Here is a 19212-nt window from a genome sequence, read left to right as displayed (position 1 = left end):
AACATCACCACAGCTGCATGGGATCCTATACACTCCAGATTTTTCCAATGGTTTGCGAGCGTCCTTGGCAGGCCTAAGGTATTCCTGTATCTTCCTGGTGGGCTTGTAAATTACGGTAATATTCCGCTTTGTCAAGATCCTCCCTATTCTTTCCGTTACATTTTTAACAAACGGCAGAAAAACCTTAGATTTTGCAGTAGCCTGTACATCAGTATGATTTCTGCGTGGCTGCCTGAACGCACGTTTTATTTCGGCGGACGAATATCTGTTCTTCGTTAGTGCATTGTGGAGATGTTCCATCTCAGTGTCGAGCAACTCAGGTTCACAAATATTTCTAGCTCTGTCCGCTAACGTCTTGATAACACCCCGCTTCTGTTGTGGGCGGTGGTTCGAATCCCGGTGCAAATAACGGTCCGTGTGCGTGGGTTTGCGGTACACTGAGTGGCCCAAACTACCATTTTCGTTTATAAACACAAGCACATCGAGGAAATGTAGTTTGCCGTCTACCACCTCCTCCATAGTAAACTGAATTCTTGAGTTCATACTGTTCAGAAGTTTGTGGAACCGGCTTAGTTCCTCCCTACGATGTCTCCACAACACAAACGTGTCCTCCACGTATCGGAACCATACATTTGGTTTCTTGCTGGCAGTACCTAAGGCCTGTTCTTCGAATTTCTCCATAAAGAAGTTTGCAATTACGGGACTTAGGTTGCTTCCCATAGCCACGCCATCCGTTTGCTCATAAAAATGTTCATTCCACTTGAAGTATGTGGTCGTCAAACAACACTTAATCAGCTCTAAAATATCGGCAGGAAAAATTTGATCCAGCTGTTCCAATACATCATTAAGTGGAACCATGGTAAACAGCGATACCACATCGAAGCTGACCAATATGTCCTCCGGCTGGACCACTATGCCATTCAATCTGCTGATGAAATGTATCGAATTCTTTATATACGAGTCCGAACGGCCCACATGTGGTTTTAACAGCGTAGTCAAAAACTTGGCTAACGAGTAGGTGGGCAAACCAATGGCACTTACTATCGGTCTTAACAGAACATTTTCTTTATGAATTTTGGGCAATCCATAAAGCCTCGGTGGTAGCGCAACCGAACTGCAGAGACCTTTCTGTACACTCTCTTCAATGGAGGACTTTTTTATTAACCGCGACACAGTTCTGAGAACGTTGTTAGTGGGGTCCTTATTCAGCTTCCTATATGCTTGCGGATCCAGTAGATCCGTAATTTTTCTCTGATAGTCGGCCACATCCATAACCACCGTTGCGCTTCCTTTGTCAGCTGGGAGAACCAAAATACTGTCGTCGTCATTCAGGAGTTTTAAAGCTCTTCTCTCACCCACAGTTATATTACTTTTCGGCGGTTTTGCATTGGCTAATATTCTCACTGTTTCTATACGGATTTCTTCAGCTGTTACAGAATCTACACTGTGAATTCCTGCTTCTACATTGGCTATAATTTCTTCCGTGGGTACAAAACGCGGACTAACAGCAAAATTTCCTCCCTTGGCAAGCACAGATGTCTCATCCTCAGATAACGAACGTTTGGACAAATTGATAACGGTCCGGGAAACGTCTAAATGCCGAACAGTCTGATTAGGAAGCAAATCATCAAACTTCTTCTTCTGTCTACTAGACGTCATCAACATACGCTTCCCCATGGTATCATGCAGTAGTCTTATCAATTTTATCCCAGTCACCGCTGCACAGTTTATTACTGATCGTAATATGAAGAGACATTAACTTGACAGTTTGTGCTTGCCAAGTCCCATCGGGTCTGCTGAATGCGCTCTCGTAGTAAGGCCTTCTCAATCCGTTTGAAAATGCGTTGTGCCTTTCCCGAATAGAACAGTCGCTTTATCTTCAGAAACTTCGGTATAACGCTGACGGCTCTGCAACGAGACAGGAATGTGAGGGAACACAAAAGCTGCACTCTCTTCTTCTGGAGTCCTTCCAGGCGTCGCACTTCTCTTGACATCTCCTCCCCGTAGAGGCATCTGATACTAAAATGTAAACTTTCACGGCCGGAAATATCATGTCCATTATAATTATCCGGGCTGTTATGCCGTGGTCGGTTGATGAATTCTGAGGTGATTCCCAACGTTTCTTCTCCGACTGCGGGAGACATCTTCAAGGGGGCCCGTAGCTTGATGGAAGGTCCAACACACACACTGGCTCGCTACTGACTGCCGCTAAATTCCGTGTCCATGCGCCCCTGCGCCGCGGCGTGACGTCACGTGTTTTGAAAACGTCAGTGCAATTGGCCGCTGTCCGTCGCCGTCAATCGCCGTTGCCATCACCCAGTAGTGGACGAGTGGTACACATCTTCTTTAACACCGGCACCCATATACCGTTTAATTTGACGCCCTCCTCCTTTCGGTTGAAATTATTTGGGTGTTTAGCGATTTCGATTGCCTCCCTGTAGAGCCTTTCGTAGTATCCACTCGTGACCGCTAGTACTTGCGTCTCCTCGAAACGAATATTGTGGTTCCCTGGCTGGAAAGCATGCTCCTCAACAGCTGATCGTTCTGTTTCTCCTCTTCTACAATTTCCCTTGTGCTCTTCCAAACGTTTAGAAACAGTTCTTTTGGTGGTACCCACATAAACATCACCACAGCTGCATGGGATCCTATACATTATAATGGACATGATATTTCTGGCCGTGAAAGTTTACATTTTAGTATCAGACGCCTCTATGGGGAGGAGATGTCAAGAGAAGTGCGACGCCTGGAAGGACTCCAGAAGAAGAGAGTGCAGCTTTTGTGTTCCCTCACATTCCTGTCTCGTTGCAGAGCCGTCGGCGTTATACCGAAGTTTCTGAAGATAAAGGACTGTTCTATTTGGGAAAGGCACAATGCATTTTCAAATGGACTGAGGAGGCCTTACTACGAGAGCGCATTCAGCAGACCCGACGGGACTTGGCAAGCACAAACTGTAAGTTAATGTCTCTTCATATTACGATCAGTAATAAACTGTGCAGCGGTGACTGGGATAAAATTGATAGACTACTGCATGATACCATGGGGAAGCGTATGTTGATGACGTCTAGTAGACAGAATTAGAAGTTTGATAATTTGCTACCTAATCAGACTGTTCGGCATTTAGACGTTTCCCGGACCGTTATCAATTTGTCCAAATGTTCGTTATCTGAGGATGAGACATCTGTGCTTGCCAAGGGAGGAAATTTTGCTGTTAGTCCGCGTTTTGTACCCACGGAAGAAATTATAGCCAATGTAGAAGCAGGAATTCGCAGTGTAGATCTGTAACAGCTGAAGAAATCCGTATAGAAACAGTGAGAATATTAGCCAATGCAAAACCGCCGAAAAGTAATATAACTGTGGGTGAGAGAAGAGCTTTAAAACTCCTGAATGACGACGACAGTATTTTGGTTCTCCCAGCTGACAAAGGAAGCGCAACGGTGGTTATGGATGTGGCCGACTATCAGAGAAAAATTACGGATCTACTGGATCCGCAAGCATATAGGAAGCTGAATAAGGACCCCACTAACAACGTTCTCAGAACTGTGTCGCGGTTAATAAAAAAGTCCTCCATTGAAGAGAGTGTACAGAAAGGTCTCTGCAGTTCGGTTGCGCTACCACCGAGGCTTTATGGATTGCCCAAAATTCATAAAGAAAATGTTCCGTTAAGACCGATACTAAGTGCCATTGGTTTGCCCACCTACTCGTTAGCCAAGTTTTTGACTACGCTGTTAAAACCACATGTGGGCCGTTCGGACTCGTATATAAAGAATTCGACACATTTCATCAGCAGATTGAATGGCATAGTGGTCCAGCCGGAGGACATATTGGTCAGCTTCGATGTGGTATCGCTGTTTACCATGGTTTCACTTAATGATGTATTGGAACAGCTGGATCGAATTTTTCCTGCCGATATTTTAGAGCTGTTTAAGTGTTGTTTGACGACCACATACTTCAAGTGGAATGAACATTTTTATGAGCAAACGGATGGCGTGGCTATGGGAAGCCCCCTAAGTCCCTTAATTGCAAACTTCTTTATGGAGAAATTCGAAGAACAGGCCTTAGGTACTGCCAGCAAGAAACCAAATGTATGGTTCCGATACGTGGATGACACGTTTGTGTTGTGGAGACATCGTAGGGAGGAACTAAGCCAGTTCCACGAACTTCTGAACAGTATGAACTCAAGAATTCAGTTTACTATGGAGGAGGAGGTAGACGGCAAACTACATTTCCTCGATGTGCTTGTGTTTATAAACGAAAATGGTAGTTTGGGCCACTCAGTGTACCGCAAACCCACGCACACGGACCGTTATTTGCACCAGGATTCAAACCACCACCCACAACAGAAGCGGGGTGTTATCAAGACATTAGCGGACAGAGCTAGAAATATTTGTGAACCTGAGTTGCTTGACGCTGAGATGGAACATCTCCACAATGCACTAACGAAGAACGGATATTCGTCCGCCGAAATAAAACGTGCGTTGAGGCAGCCATGCAGAAATCATACTGACGTACAGGCTACTGCAAAATCTAAGGTTTTCCTGCCGTTTGTTAAAAATGTAACGGAAAGAATAGGGAGGATCTTGATGAAGCGGAATATTACCGTAATTTACAAGCCCACCAGGAAGATACAGGAATACCTTAGGCCTGCCAAGGATGCTCGCAAACCATTGGAAAAATCTGGAGTGTATAGGATCCCATTCAGCTGTGGTGATGTTTATGTGGGTACCACCAAAAGAACTGTTTCTAAACGTTTGGAAGAGCACAAGGGAAATTGTAGAAGAGGAGAAACGGAACGATCAGCTGTTGCGGAGCATGCTTTCCAGCCAGGGAACCACAATATTCGTTTCGAGGAGACGCAAGTACTAGCGGCCACGAGCGGATACTACGAAAGGCTCTACAGGGAGGCAATCGAAATCGCTAAACACCCAAATAATTTCAACCGAAAGGAGGAGGGCGTCAAATTAAACGGTATATGGATGCCGGTGTTAAAGAAGATGTGTACCACTCGTCCACTACTGGGTGATGGCAACGGCGATCGGCGGCGACGGACAGCGGCCAATTGCACTGACGTTTTCAAAACACGTGACGTCACGCCGCGGCGCGGGGGCGCGTGGAAACGGAATTTAGCGGCAGTCAGTAGCGAGCCAGTGTGTGTGTTGGACCTTCCATCAAGCTACGGGCCCCCTTGAAGATGTCTCCTGCAGCCGGAGAAGAAACGTTGGGAATCACCTCAGAATTCATCAACCGAACACGGCATAACAGCCCGGATATTTATAATCGTAGCAATATGTGCAGTTAAAAAGAAGTGAGTCTATAAAACGCTGCCAAGTTTGGGCCGCGTTTTTGAGACCATAAGGCATGTAACAAAATTCGTACAGGCCAAAAGGTGTGATTACTGCTGTCTTTGGGATGTCACTCTGTTCCATTGGTATCTGTAAATATGCCTTGCGGCAGTCCAAGACACTGAAGATGCGTGCTCCGCTAAGTACTTGCGCAAAGTCTTGTATGTGAGGTATCGGGTAATTGTCTAATACCTTCCACGCGTTGAGGCGACGATAGTTGCCGCACAGGCGCACAGTGCCGTCCTTTTTGGGAACTAAATGTATGGGGGAGGACTAGTTACTGTCTGATGGGCGAACAATGCCTGTCCTTAGAAGATCCTCCACTGCGGCTTTAGCAGGGCGTAGTTTATGTGGTGGCAGTTGGCGCACTTTATGGCGCACTGGAGTCCCCTTCTGTCGTGACAATTTTGTGTGTCGTGCCATTCGTAATAGCGTTCAGCTTGGCTGGCGAACTCATTTGGGGCCCGTTGTGAACGGGGATCGGTAGCACACGAGAGTCACTAACCTGATGTGCCAGGGAAGCAGTCTGCTTCGGTGTCGACAAAGTTCCACGAGGTGCATCTCCGGTGTCAGGTGGTGGCGGCGTTGGCAGGCGTTGTACGAGGCGTCGTGCCTCGGTGAGGGCTTGCGTAGCCGATGATCTGGCATTGTTCCGTTCGACGTTGTGAGGACGGAAATCGTTGACTGCAGGGCGTTCAGGCTGGAGAAGGGCGGTGGAAATCGTGAGGCTGTCTGCCGATGAAGAGCACTTGATGGGAGCTGTGCCCAGGTCGCCGGGCAGCCGAGGGGGAGGGGGGACCGAAGAGGCGACTGAACATACAATGTGCGTGGATGAGGCGTGGTGCAATAATGCGGCTGACTGAAGATCTGGAGACAGTCTGAAGTGGAAAAGGAAGTCGATGCCTAATACTGGATCTTCGACCTCAGCCATGTAGAAGGACCAAGTGAACTGTTTACCAGGTATGAGTTCAATAGGTAACTTGGCCAAACCCTTGACACGAAGTGTCGACTTATTTGCTGCTTGAAGGGACAGTTTGGTTGATGTCATGTCCTTTACAGAAAATGTGGGAGGTATGACACTAACGTCTGCTCCAGTATCGACAAGAAAATACCGGCGTGAACCTACATCCAAGGCGTAGAGACGTCCTCGTGAGGTGGGGGATCTGACAGAATGCAATGTCTGTGGGCGCCCCTGCCTGTATCCGCGGGCCGTGGCGCCTACTGCGGCCCGCGTGCGGCGTTTGGGAACGCGCAGGGTGGACGGCAGTTGCGAGCGGCATCCCTGAAAGTGGTGTGAAACCAGCATATGTGTGAGTCGGCTGTACTCGTCCCGTTAGCCGAAGCATCAGGCGGGGGGAAGGCGGGGCGGGCAGGCGCTAACCCGGTTGGGGTGGGGAGCGGCTGTTGCCGACCCGCTGGCGGTTCCCGGTCTTGGCCGCTAGGTGGCTGCTGTTCCATGTGCTGTCTGCGATACGCACACACCCGGCCTCTACCGCCCGATGGTGGAAGTATACACACAGGGTTACCAACCTCGGCGGTGTTAGACACTGTGCTGTGTCGAATAATGGCGTATGCCTGATCCGCCAGCCGTAGTTTATCCTCGAGTGACGTTGCGGTATGTGGAAGCAAATGTAACTGTAGTTCTTGTGGTCGCTTCACCAACCACAATGCCGAGAGTGCTAAGTTTGGCAGGATCTCGGTACCGAACTGTGCACCCAAGCGTCGCCACAGCTGTGAGGGTGTTCTGTCGCCTAAAGTCTCGTCGTAAATTATGTTGTGAATAGTATCGGCCGGCGGACGAGAGAGGCGTTCGATAAGTAATGCGCGAGCAGAGGCATATTTGTTGCTCTTAGGAGGGTTCAGCAATAAGTCACTGATGAGATCAGGGTGGTCATGCAGGTGGTTCACTAAACACATGAAATGGGTGCTGTCGTCCACAATACCGTGTATGTCCAACATGTTGTTCACCAAAGTAAACCACGTCACTGGGTTGTCCGGTTGTAACGGCGGCAGCTTCGGAAAACGGCCGGGGGCCAGTGTTCGCGGGGCTGTAGGAGGGGCACGAAACACATGGGGATTCTGCACGGTGTTCACTGGTGTGAAATGTGCCTCAGTGGCAGGCGATGTGTTGCGTTGAACATCCGTTAGCTGTGTAGGCGAGACGTGGTATCCAGTCCATGTAGGCACGGAATCTGTGCGGCCACACGACAAGCACGGCGCGGCAGGCGCGGGCGGGGCAACTGCTGGTGCAGCCGGAATCTCGAGCAGAGGCGCGAGATCGCAATTGAGCACCGAGTGATGGGGCGGAACCATGGCAGGTGCGTCGCCCGAGGTGTGCGCGGGGCGGCAGGACGGGTAGGCATATAAATTGTCCGGCGCGGTTGGCGCGAGTGTCCCTTCGACTGGCGCGAAGGGGAGCACGTTAAACGGCAGCCATGCATGTGGACCCAGAAACCGGCCAGCCGCGTGGTCCATGCTGTGCGGTAGAAACTCAGGATTTCCGGGGTCCTGTGCTGAAGAGGCATTCTGTTGAGCGTAGAATGCCGTAGAAGGTGTCTGCGATGATGTGTACAGCACCCAGTGTGGTATGCCAGCAGAGGTTAGAGTCGTCCGGCCAGGCGAGGCAAACACGGGAGATACGAACATTCCCGATGTATTAGTGGCACACGGGGTGAAGCATTGCGCTTCACAGTCGAATGTCCATTCTGCGGTCGAGGTCTCGTGCACTGCCGCAAAAACTGGAGGCTGCGACATTGTCTATTGGCGCGAAACCGGTGATACACAGCGAGCGACTGCAACGTATTTTCGCGACTCGGGGTCACCAATGTGGGTTTTTATGGCTATAGTGACGGTCCACGCACCAAAAATTCCAACTTATTACGATAAGGCACTTTTATTACGGTTCATATATTTACAGAAACACAAGAAAAACAATGCACAATTTCACGACACGTGTATCACTAGTCAAGACGCAGATGGGACTGCCAAAGAAGCTCGACTCCCCAAAGACCTTTTACTCTGCGCTTCGCCGGTGAAGTTACTGGCAGTCGACTGTCGCCACAGACTGTTACAAGAAAAATGAAAATTTAATTAGTCTTCTTCAGCAGTCTCTGGCTGAAATTGAGGCCTGGGTGAGAAATAATGGTCTGAAATTAAATCTAATAAAGACACAAATCATTCGCTTTACCACAAAACAAGCTGTACAGGATATACTAGAAATAACATATGAGGACAATCACTTTGCCACCACGAACAGTACCAAAATTCTAGGTGTAATGCTGAACAAGAATTTATCATGGACAGACCACATAGATGACATGTGTCACCATCTAAATAGTCTAATATTTGCAATGAATGTTATAAGCAGTATAATAGAAACGCCAGTCATAAAAGTTGTACATCATGCATATTTTGTATCTGTGATTAGATATGGTATAATTTTTTGGGGATCTGAGAAAACAAACTTACAGAGAGTCTTTAGGCTACAGAAAAAACTCATTAGAGCCACGGCAGATGCAGAAAAAAGACAATCGTGCAGACCCCTGTTCAAGGCCCTTGATCTTATGACTGTTCCTGGCCTCTATATCTGTGCGACAATTAAGTTTTCTAAACAAAACCCACAACTTTTTGAGGATAACCTGTTTAAGCATGATTATGAAACAAGAAACAAATATCAATATAAGTTACCAATTCATAGGCTAAAACTGCTGCATAAGACACCTTACTGTATGGGTATGAGGCTGGAAAATAAGGTCTATGAAAAATTTAAAAATTATGGACAAGAAGAAGTTGGACATCATTTTAAAATATACCTAGGAAGTAAATATTATTACAGTGTAGAAGAATTTATGACACTGTCACAAATAACTGTGCCTGATGTTACATTTTATTCTGTCATGCTAAAAAAGTACTTTAAGTAAATGTTTATTCCTAATTTTACTTTATTTTCAACATGATAATTTTAAATCATTTTATGGTACTTAAAATTGCAAATTACCTGTAACTATTCTGTATACTTACAATTAGAAGTGGCTTTAAAATGACAAGTCACCTATGTCCCAATCAACTGATTGTATATGGCATGTTATGTGCGAATAAAGTTTCTGTTCTATTCTATTCTACCATCAATCTCCTTACGTGAGGCAGTCTTCTTAGAAGCGGGCCCAATAGCCCTTTTGATACCCAAATACACTACACCAATGTCTCCAACACCTAAATACTCCTGTATACTTGTACAAAGTTTCTCCCAGTATGTATGAATGCGGTTGCAAACTGTGCACTTAACAACTGCCTTTGCTTTGTTTAGATCATTGTGGGTAGTGTTGCAGTGGTTTCAGTTCTAGTTGATAGTTGCCTGACACTTAGAAACAGGGAGGGGTTTCAACACATCAATATTCTCAAGGACCCAATCCCAATGCAGGGATTTTGTACCAAATGTAGTTTATTGATTCATCCAAAACTAGTTTAAAGACTGCTTTATTACACGATGGTAACATGTATGCATCTATACCTGTTGGATATTCTGTACATATGAAGGAAAGCTATGAAAACCTAGAAATAGTGCTAAGTAAAATGGGCTATTCTGCTCATGGTTGGATGATGTATGGTGGTCTAAAAATAACATTCATGCTCCTTGATCAGCAAGGTGGCTTTGCCAAATTTCCATGATTCTTGTGTGAATGGGACAGTAGGGCTAGGGATCAACACTGGCGCAGAAAGAACTGGCCTGTGAGTGGGTCTTTAAAACCTGGTGAGAAAAACATTCTACGCAAAAACCTTGTAGATCCAAAACACATACTCCTTCCACCTCCGCATACAAAGTTAGGCCTAATGAAACAGTTTGTAAGGGCTTTGCCTAAAGATGGACCTTGTTTAAGTATCTCTGCCAAAAGTTTCCACACCTTTCAGAAGCTAAACTAAAAGAAGGTGTCTTTGTTGGACCTGACATTAGAAAATTGATGTTTGATGTTAACTTTGAATCCACAATGACCTTAAATGAGAAAGAAGCATGGGTATCATTCAGGCAAGTCATTACAAAGTTCTTAGCACATGAAAAAGACCCAGAATATGTTTCTGTTATAGCTACAATATTGTTGTTGTTGTTGTTGTTGTGGTCTTCAGTCCTGAGACTGGTTTGATGCAGCTCTCCATGCTACTCTATCCTGTGCAAGCTTCTTCATCTCCCAGTACCTAGTGCATCCTACATCCTTCTGAATCTGTTCAAGAATATGCCCTACCAACCGATCCCTTCTTCTAGTCAAGTTGTGCCACAAATTTCTCTTCTCTCTAATTCTATTCAATACCTCCTCATTAGTTATGTGATCTACCCATCTAATCTTCAGCATTCTTCTGTAGCACCAGATTTCAAAAGCTTCTATTCTCTTCTTGTCCAAACAATTTATCGTCCATGTTTCACTTCCATACATGGCTACACTCGATACAAATACTTTCAGAAACAACTTCGTGACACTTAAATCTGTACTCGATGTTAACAAATTTCTCTTCTTCAGAAACTTTCCTTGCCATTACCAGTCTACATTTTATATCCTCTCTACTTCGACCATCATCAGTTATTTTGCTCCCCAAATAGCAAAACTCCTTTACTACTTTAAGTGTCTCATTTCCTAATCTAATTCCCTCAGCATCACCCGACTTAATTCGACTACATTCTATTACCCTAGTTTTGCTTTTGTTGATGTTCATCTTATATCCTCCTTTCAAGACACTGTCCATTCCATTCAACTGCTCTTCCAAGCCCTTTGCTGTCTCTGACATAATTACAATGTCATCGGCGAACCTCAAAGTTTTTATTTCTTCTCCATGGATTTTAATACCTACTCCGAATTTTTCTTTTGTTTCCTTTACTGCTTGCTCAATATACAGATTGAATAGCATCAGGGAGAGGCTACAACCCTGTCTCACTCCCTTCCCAACCACTGCTTCCCTTTCATGTCTCTCGACTCTTATAACTGCCATCTGGTTTCTGTACAAATTGTAAATAGCCTTTCGCTCCCTGTATTTTACCCGTGCCGCCTTCAGAATTTGAAAGAGAGTATTCCAGTCAACATTGTCAAAAGCTTTCTCTAAGTCTACAAATGCTAGAAACATGGGTTTGCCTTTTGTTAATCTATCTTCTAACATAAGTGGTAGGGTTTATTACAATATTAAGAAGTTTGAAACTTTAAGATGTTTAATGAGCCTGAAAGTTCACTTTTTGAACAGTCACCTTCATTACTTCCTGGACAATATGGGACATGTTAGTGAGCAGCGAGGAGACCGTTTTCACCAGGACATTAATGTGATGGAAAAACACTACCAAGGCCACTGGAACACCAACATGATGGTGGACTACGGTTGGTCACTTCACCGAGAAGTTCAGCAAGCAACTCATTTTAGAAAACGTTACACAAGAAGCTTCAAAGAAAAAAGAGAAAAAAATACAAACCAATACTAGCTGACAAGTGAAACCTCTATTAACACATACCATTTTTAAGTAACTTATTGTAAATACAAACCATGCTTATGTTGTAACAAATCGTTTGATTAATTTCCCCATTTACTGTATAGCATAGGATTTTTATGCTATATAATAAAAAGCATATTGCTCGAAAACTATGGGTGATACAAAAAACTAAGGGTAGATTTGGATTCAGCTCATAAAAATCTGTAAAAATCAGCTATCAAAGTAAAAAAAGTTTTTTTAAAAAAATTTTTCGTTGTCCTGTGTAATTACTCACTTCATCGTGTCTGCCTTTTTTGTAAATGGGTCGTATTTCAGCATACTTCAGTCTATCAGGAAAACATCCTTCCTCCAAAGATTGATTCATTATAAGGGACAGAGGATGCGCAATACTATGGGTGGCTGCCTTTATAGTCATCACAGATTGTAGTCAATAAATGCAACAAAGGGTGGAACACTATTCCAGCCTCTACACACACACATCCGGTCAACACCAGCTCAAAAGAAATGGAAAAATTTCTCAGCTGTCAACTTGCCATGAGCTGGATGCTGTGCCTGAGGAGGATCTTCAGAAAACTGTAGTGTGGCTTAAATGCAGGAAACACCGTGGTAAAGACAGTATCCACACACAACTTATTAAACTGATTAAACTCCTCCCAGTGCTCTACTGCCTTTGTTTGAAGTGTTGGCCTGAGGATACTGTACTGCAGAAGATGTGTGTTGCCAACATTGTCACTCTATACGAAGGTAAAAGCAGTCATGGTGGTTGCAACTGCTACTGTAGAATTTCAGTTCTTAGTACCATCGGAAAAGCGTTTGCCCATGCGGTGCTGTGTAGACTGGAGAAGCTTGCCGTGCATGTATATCGTGACGTGGGTTTTGAGCTCAGTGATCTACTACCAAATGATCTTCACACTCTGACAAATTCAGGAAAAATGCTATGAGAAGAAGACCCCATTGTTGATTGCTTTAATTGACCTAAATAAGGCGTTTGACACAGTAAGCAGGGATGGACTCTATACTTTATTAGTGAAGATAAGGTTCCCTCAAAAAACTTTTGAAGATGATCAGGGCTCTTCATGATGATACGAAGGGTGCTGTGATATTTGGAGGAAGCACAGCAGGCCTTTTTCTTGCAAAAAAAAGGAGTTTGTCAAGGCTGTGTACTGGTCCCTACCTTGTTTGATATTCATCTTTTGGGTTTACAGCTCTTGTCTTTCTTCTGTGTTTGCAGTTAAATTATGGAATATAGGTTCCACCTTGTTACATCCTAAAATTATGTTCATTTTTATAGTAGTCCAATAAACAAAACCCAGTGATGATGGCACAGAGATGCTGAAACATGTTTGGGTAATGTGAAAAATCAGTGTTGAAAAAAAAAAAAGGCAGAACCTATATCCCTTGTATGCCATATTCTTCTCGTTAATTCTCAAAGTTACTTTTGGTGAAACATAACTTTGCATCCATCTGCATACCAGACCTGACAGGAAACTTTACAAAATCTTGTTACTCAGATCCAAGAACTACGAGCATTACTGTGAGAACTTATTTGTAAGTAACCTTTATTTGCTGACAATGCAGCATCATAATACGTACTCAAGACGACCTTCAAAGTCTTATGGTTCTGTTTGCTGCTACATGCAAGCTCTTCTCCATGTCTGTGATTGTAAAGAACACTGCAATTATAGTGAAAGAATACACAGATATGCCTGACGTAAGATTAGATGGCTCCTTGTTGAATGTAATCTACAAATTCTGCAACATCAGTTTGCTGATGTCAGAAGATCTTTCTCTACACAACGAAATTAATGCAAGAATTGGCAAAGTGGTGAATGCTTTTGGAGAGTTCTGCAGTAGAATGGGGATCAACAAACGCTTTATGGTGACTGCAAAAATGATTATCTATCAAACGCATCCTGAGCTCACCCTTGTATGGTGTTCAGACCTGGACATCAAATGCCAAACAAGAACATAAGCTCAGCACCTTTCATTTGCAGTGCTTATGAAATATTCTTGGCATAATGTGGAGGGTCTGTGTGACAAATGAAATGGTCCTGAATGCTGCAAGTCTACCAAGTGTCCCTGCCATCCTCAAGGGATATTGCCTGCCGTGGGACACTTAATCTTATGGACCGCTCCCGTCTTCCTTACCACAGTTTCGTTATTGAGATAGCACATGCCAAGAGACCCCCTGGAAGACCTGCTTTGCACTTTGCTGTGAGCATGATAGGAATGCATTTAATATTGACTGTGACAAACGGAAGGAGTTTTCTGAAAACTGTAGCAGATGGAGGAAATTCGTCAAGGATGGTAGCAAGTTCCATGGTGATGCCTCGCTCAACCATTTATCTGCAAAATGAGTATGTAGACAAGCATCTCTGATGAACCCTTCTTTTCTTTTGGTGTGGGATACACTCGACCCAACTGTGGGTACCTGGTGATATATTGCATTGGACCACTGAGTCACCAAAGAAAGTGCCTGTGTGATGCTACATAAATCTTTCATTAGGATATATATGTCATTGATGTGCTCATAAATCTTCCATTAGGATATATATGTCATTGATGTGCTCATAAATCTTCCATTAGGATATATATGTCATTGATATGCTCTTCAGGCCAAAGACTTGTTTGATGCAGCTCTCCATGCTAGTATATCTCATTTATATCTTTTCATACCTACAGCACACTGCATGTACTTGAACCTGCTTACTGTAGCGAAGCCTTGTTATTGCTCTACTATTTTTACCCCCCACACTTCCCTCCATTACCAAACTTATGATTCCATTATGACTCAGCATGTTTCCTTTCAACTGGCCCCTATTTTTACTGAAGTTGTTTTGTAAATTTGTTTTTTGTCAGTTTGATTCAGGACCTCTTAATTAGTTACTCAGTCTCCTCATTTACTCTCCAGCCATCTTCTGTGATACTTGATTTCAAAAGCTTCTATTCCCTTCTTGTCTGAACTATTGTTCATGTTTCAGTTTCATACAAGGCCGAACTCCAGACAAATAACTTCACAAATGGCTTCCTAACACTTATTTTCTTTTTCAGAAAAGATTTTCTTGCTATTTGCTAGTCTGCATTTTCTATCCCCTTTCGTTCTGCCATCACTGTTTGCTGCCAAGATGGAAAAACTTGTCTACTACTTGTAGTGCCCCATACCCTCAGTGTGATTAGATTTAATCAGACTAAATTCCATTACCACTGTTGATGTTTATCTTTGAAAGACATTATCAGTTCCATGTTCATCTGATCTTCCAAGTTCTTTACTGTCTTTGAAAGCATTATAATGTCATCAGCAAACTTAGCTTTAATGACAATACTGAAGACTGTAATACTGTTAGTCCAAATAAAGATTACTGTTACTGCTATGGCAACTACTACAATTACTAATAGTTCACCCCTCATGATCTCATTGTTAACAATATGGTTGTCTCTAAATTTCCTTACTGTCTTTATTCTTTTATAGTGGAATTGGCATCATGAAGCTACATAACTTGACGGTGTTATTGCATAGTAATGCTTACTGACGTCTAAAAATGTCTGACTCAGTTGTGATTCATTTTTAGATATTTATAGTCTTTGATATGAAATGTCCTGTGGGCTATATTATGTTGCAACTAGTTGACTGTGCGATTACTGCCATTTAAAGATGTGCTTTTGCATTGTTGCACTTGTGCTTCAGTCCTGTCATATTGTTGCAGTTTATGGAAGCAGTTCAGTTTAAGTCTAGATTGTAAATGCAATTATTACTGTACTGCATCTCTGTAGATGGATATTTTTTGATGCTCCTTTAATCTGCATACAATATACAGAAATCAACACAAACGGCTCTTGAACAAACTGGCCTCCTAAGAAGAGGGAAACATTACGTTATAAACTACTCCACTGTATCAAACTATAAAGAATATACAGTTATTTAAAGTAGTTCTCAAGACTACCTGTTATATAAATTGTACTATAGTATAAGCGAATACCTTATATCACAGATGAAAAAAAGTCTACCTAAATTTACTATCTACTAACATTTTCTTTTATATATAAAAACAAAGATGAGGTGACTTACCGAACGAAAGCGCTGGCAGGTCGATAGACACACAAACAAACACAAACATACACGCAAAATTCAAGCTTTCGCAACAAACTGTTGCCTCATCAGGAAAGAGGAAGGAGAGGGGAAGACGAAAGGAAGTGGGTTTTAAGGGAGAGGGTAAGGAGTCATTCCAATCCCGGGAGCGGAAAGACTAACCTTAGGGGGAAAAAAGGACAGGTATACACTCGCACACACGCACATATCCATCCACACATACAGACACAAGCAGACATATATTCTGAAAATATGTCTGCTCGTGTGTATGTGTGGATGAATATGTGCGTGTGTGCGAGTGTATACCTGTCCTTTTTTCCCCCTAAGGTTAGTCTTTCCGCTCCCGGGATTGGAATGACTCCTTACCCTCTCCCTTAAAACCCACTTCCTTTCGTCTTCCCCTCTCCTTCCCTCTTTCCTGATGAGGCAACAGTTTGTTGCGAAAGCTTGAATTTGGCATGTATGTTTGTGTTTGTTTGTGTGTCTATCGACCTGCCAGTGCTTTCGTTCGGTAAGTCACCTCATCTTTGTTTTTATATATAATTTTTCCCACGTGGAATGTTTCCTTCTATTATATTGATAACATTTTCTTTTATATTGAAATGCATATGTGATCACATTTGTCTACTGAAATATTCCTATTTTATTAAATATATCATGCTGTAATGTTATCATCACATTACATATCTTCCAGTTAATACATACTGTTCTCATTCTCATGGCATAATCTTCACTATATTTATATTAACATGTCCAACATCATACTGTGCATATTGTACAACAAATAATCAAAAGAATCAATAAGAATGAGAGGTATCTCTTACAAAGTTCATCTGTTTCAGGTGACAGGTGAACCAAAGCTAAGAGGTAAGCTACGATTCCGTGCACTTGTGAGGAAAGTGTTTGCCAACCTCTATTGGCTGACTGAAACTGAAGAAGAGGAAATAGATGAAACTGACCAACAGAAAATCTTGGCTCTGAAGCGGAAAAGGGGCAAAAAGGGCACACTTTCCCTGCAGGTAAACTTAATCTCAATTTGTTTCTCAAAGAAAATGCTTAATCTGCTCATAGTGATGTGATTATTTGTGTTCTAGGACAAAGCATCATTTATGAAACCAGCAGAATATCGCTCTGAGAAGGAAAGAGAAATCCTTAGTAGCATTATTTGTGGACTTCAGTGCTTCAAACGTTATCCTGAGGTGTATGTTCATAACTTCACATTATAAAATTTGTGTATTTGTATGTGTGTGTGTGCGTGTGTGTGTATGTGTGTGTGTGTGTGTGTGTGTGTGTGTGTGTGTGTGTGTGTTTTGTTGTTGTTGTTGTTGTACTGAATAATGAATTTGTTTTAAAGCTTAGCATGTTATGATCATTTTATATGTACTTGCTTATTGCTAAGTACTTCCTGATTCCTAATAATCTCTGCGGAGATGTAATACCACTCAGGTACACACACACACACACACACACACACACACACACAACACACACATACACACACGCATGCATGCACATGCACATTCACACACACAAAAGCTTGCTGTCACTTGTACTTCAACCATTGCTTATTAATGTGTAGGAGCTGAAATCTTCAGAATATAAATTACTGTGTCTGATACTTGACAGAGAGGGGGGTGGGGGTGGGGGTGGGGGGATGCCATCTGCTATTTGGGTGTGTTGCCTTTTCTTCATTGTAATTGGTTTCTACTCATTCCCTGCACCATAACTATCTGTTTGTCGTTGTTTGGTTTTTTCATTTCAGGACATACTTTTTTACCTGCATGTCAGTTTGTGATGAAGGAAGCTGGGTTATTTTTACTTCACCTCTTGTTTTGCCATCTGACTCCTTAAAAATAATTTTTTCACTTGTAACTAATTACCATTAACATACCCGAGTATAATCTGCCTTTCCATAAAAGAGAAAAATTGGCCCTCAGTTTTAAAGACTATAACAGCAGATCTAATTTTATGTTTATTTTTATGAATGTGATTGATTTTCTAATTTATTTTGACTATTACTAGTTAGTATATTTTCTGTTCATTGTAGTGATGGATGATATAATGAGCACAGTAGCACAAGTAATTGGTGAAAGGAAGATGAAAGCTATGGTGTTTGTAGATGATCTGATAATTTGGGGGAATAAGGAGGAGGAAGTACAAGAGCAGTTGGATGTTTGGGAATGAACAGTACAGGAATATGGGATGAAATGTAGTATAAGTAAGAGTGAGGTAATTATCACAGCAAGAAAGAAGGAGAGAGGAACAATGGGAATAACAATTGGTGGGGAACGATTGAGGAGAGTGGATAGTTTCAAGTACCTAGGAAGCCTGATGCAGGAAGACTGAAATAAACGAGCGGGGGAGAAAAGCAGAAGCATTTTGGAAGTGTGTCAGAAGCCTGATGTGGAGCAAAGATGCACCCCAAATCAGTAAAAAGGTTATATACCAGTCATATTATGTCCTAATCCTGACATATGCATCATAAACCTGGGTTATGAAACGAAGAGAGAAAAGTAAAGTACAAGCTAGTTAGATGAAATTCTAGAGAAACAGTATTGGAGTGACAACAATAGACAGGTTAAGAAATGAGAGGATCAGAGAGTTAATGAAGGTGGAACCATTAGAGGAGGAGATAGAGTAATCAAGGCTGAGATGGTATGGACATGTGAAGAGAATGGAGGAGAAGAGGATACCCAGGAGGATACACGAGATGAAACTCGAAGGAAAGAGACCAAGAGGGAGACTGAGAGACAGATGGCTGAAAAGAGTGGAGGACTGTGTCCAGAAGAAAGGAGACGACTGGACCAAGGTGAAGACGGAGGGATGGTGGCAAACCAGAAGATGATGTAGAGGCCTGTGTTCCATACAGACCTGGCCAGAGGCTGGAAACTGTCCAAGATGATGATGATGATCTTTGTTATAAGGTGAAATCAGTAATTGTTTCATAACATAAACTCTATTGTTGACTTGTAAACAAATATAAATTCTGTACTAATTATAAATATTTGGAGGAACAACTAATAGTATTTGTAAAGGATTTATTTGGCTCTATTCGAAAACATGTTAGCAAAGCCAGCCCTTAATTAATTCCAAAGTAATTAACAGTTTTGTCAACAGTATTGTTTGCGTAACTATGTATGTTAATTTCATGATTTAAACAAATAATTCATGTTAACCCTTGTAGTAGAAGAAACTGTTAAAAAGAACCAATTTTTCAATGTATTCAGTTAATTTAATGAGAAGTTTTAATTGTAATTTCTGTAAATTTAACTTTGAACAATGAGTAGTTTCAGTACCTATTATTGTGAGTATATATAAGGGCC

General features: G+C 42.6%; 1 protein-coding gene across 1 annotated transcript in view; it reads left to right on the top strand.

Moving 5' to 3' along the window:
* LOC126412907 (uncharacterized) overlaps positions 1–19212 on the top strand; it is a 193459-nt gene that overhangs the window by 49621 nt on the left and 124626 nt on the right. Inside the window, exons 2-3 of the mRNA XM_050082797.1 lie at positions 16732–16908; positions 16984–17088. Coding sequence (XP_049938754.1) covers positions 16732–16908; positions 16984–17088 — 282 coding nt within the window. The remainder of the gene's footprint in view (positions 1–16731; positions 16909–16983; positions 17089–19212) is intronic.

This window comes from Schistocerca serialis, chromosome 7 (genome assembly GCF_023864345.2).
Source record: "Schistocerca serialis cubense isolate TAMUIC-IGC-003099 chromosome 7, iqSchSeri2.2, whole genome shotgun sequence".
In the NCBI taxonomy this organism is placed as follows: domain Eukaryota; kingdom Metazoa; phylum Arthropoda; class Insecta; order Orthoptera; family Acrididae; genus Schistocerca; species Schistocerca serialis.
Note: the sequence above shows the minus strand (reverse complement) of the source record. Positions and strands in the feature narration are given on the sequence as shown.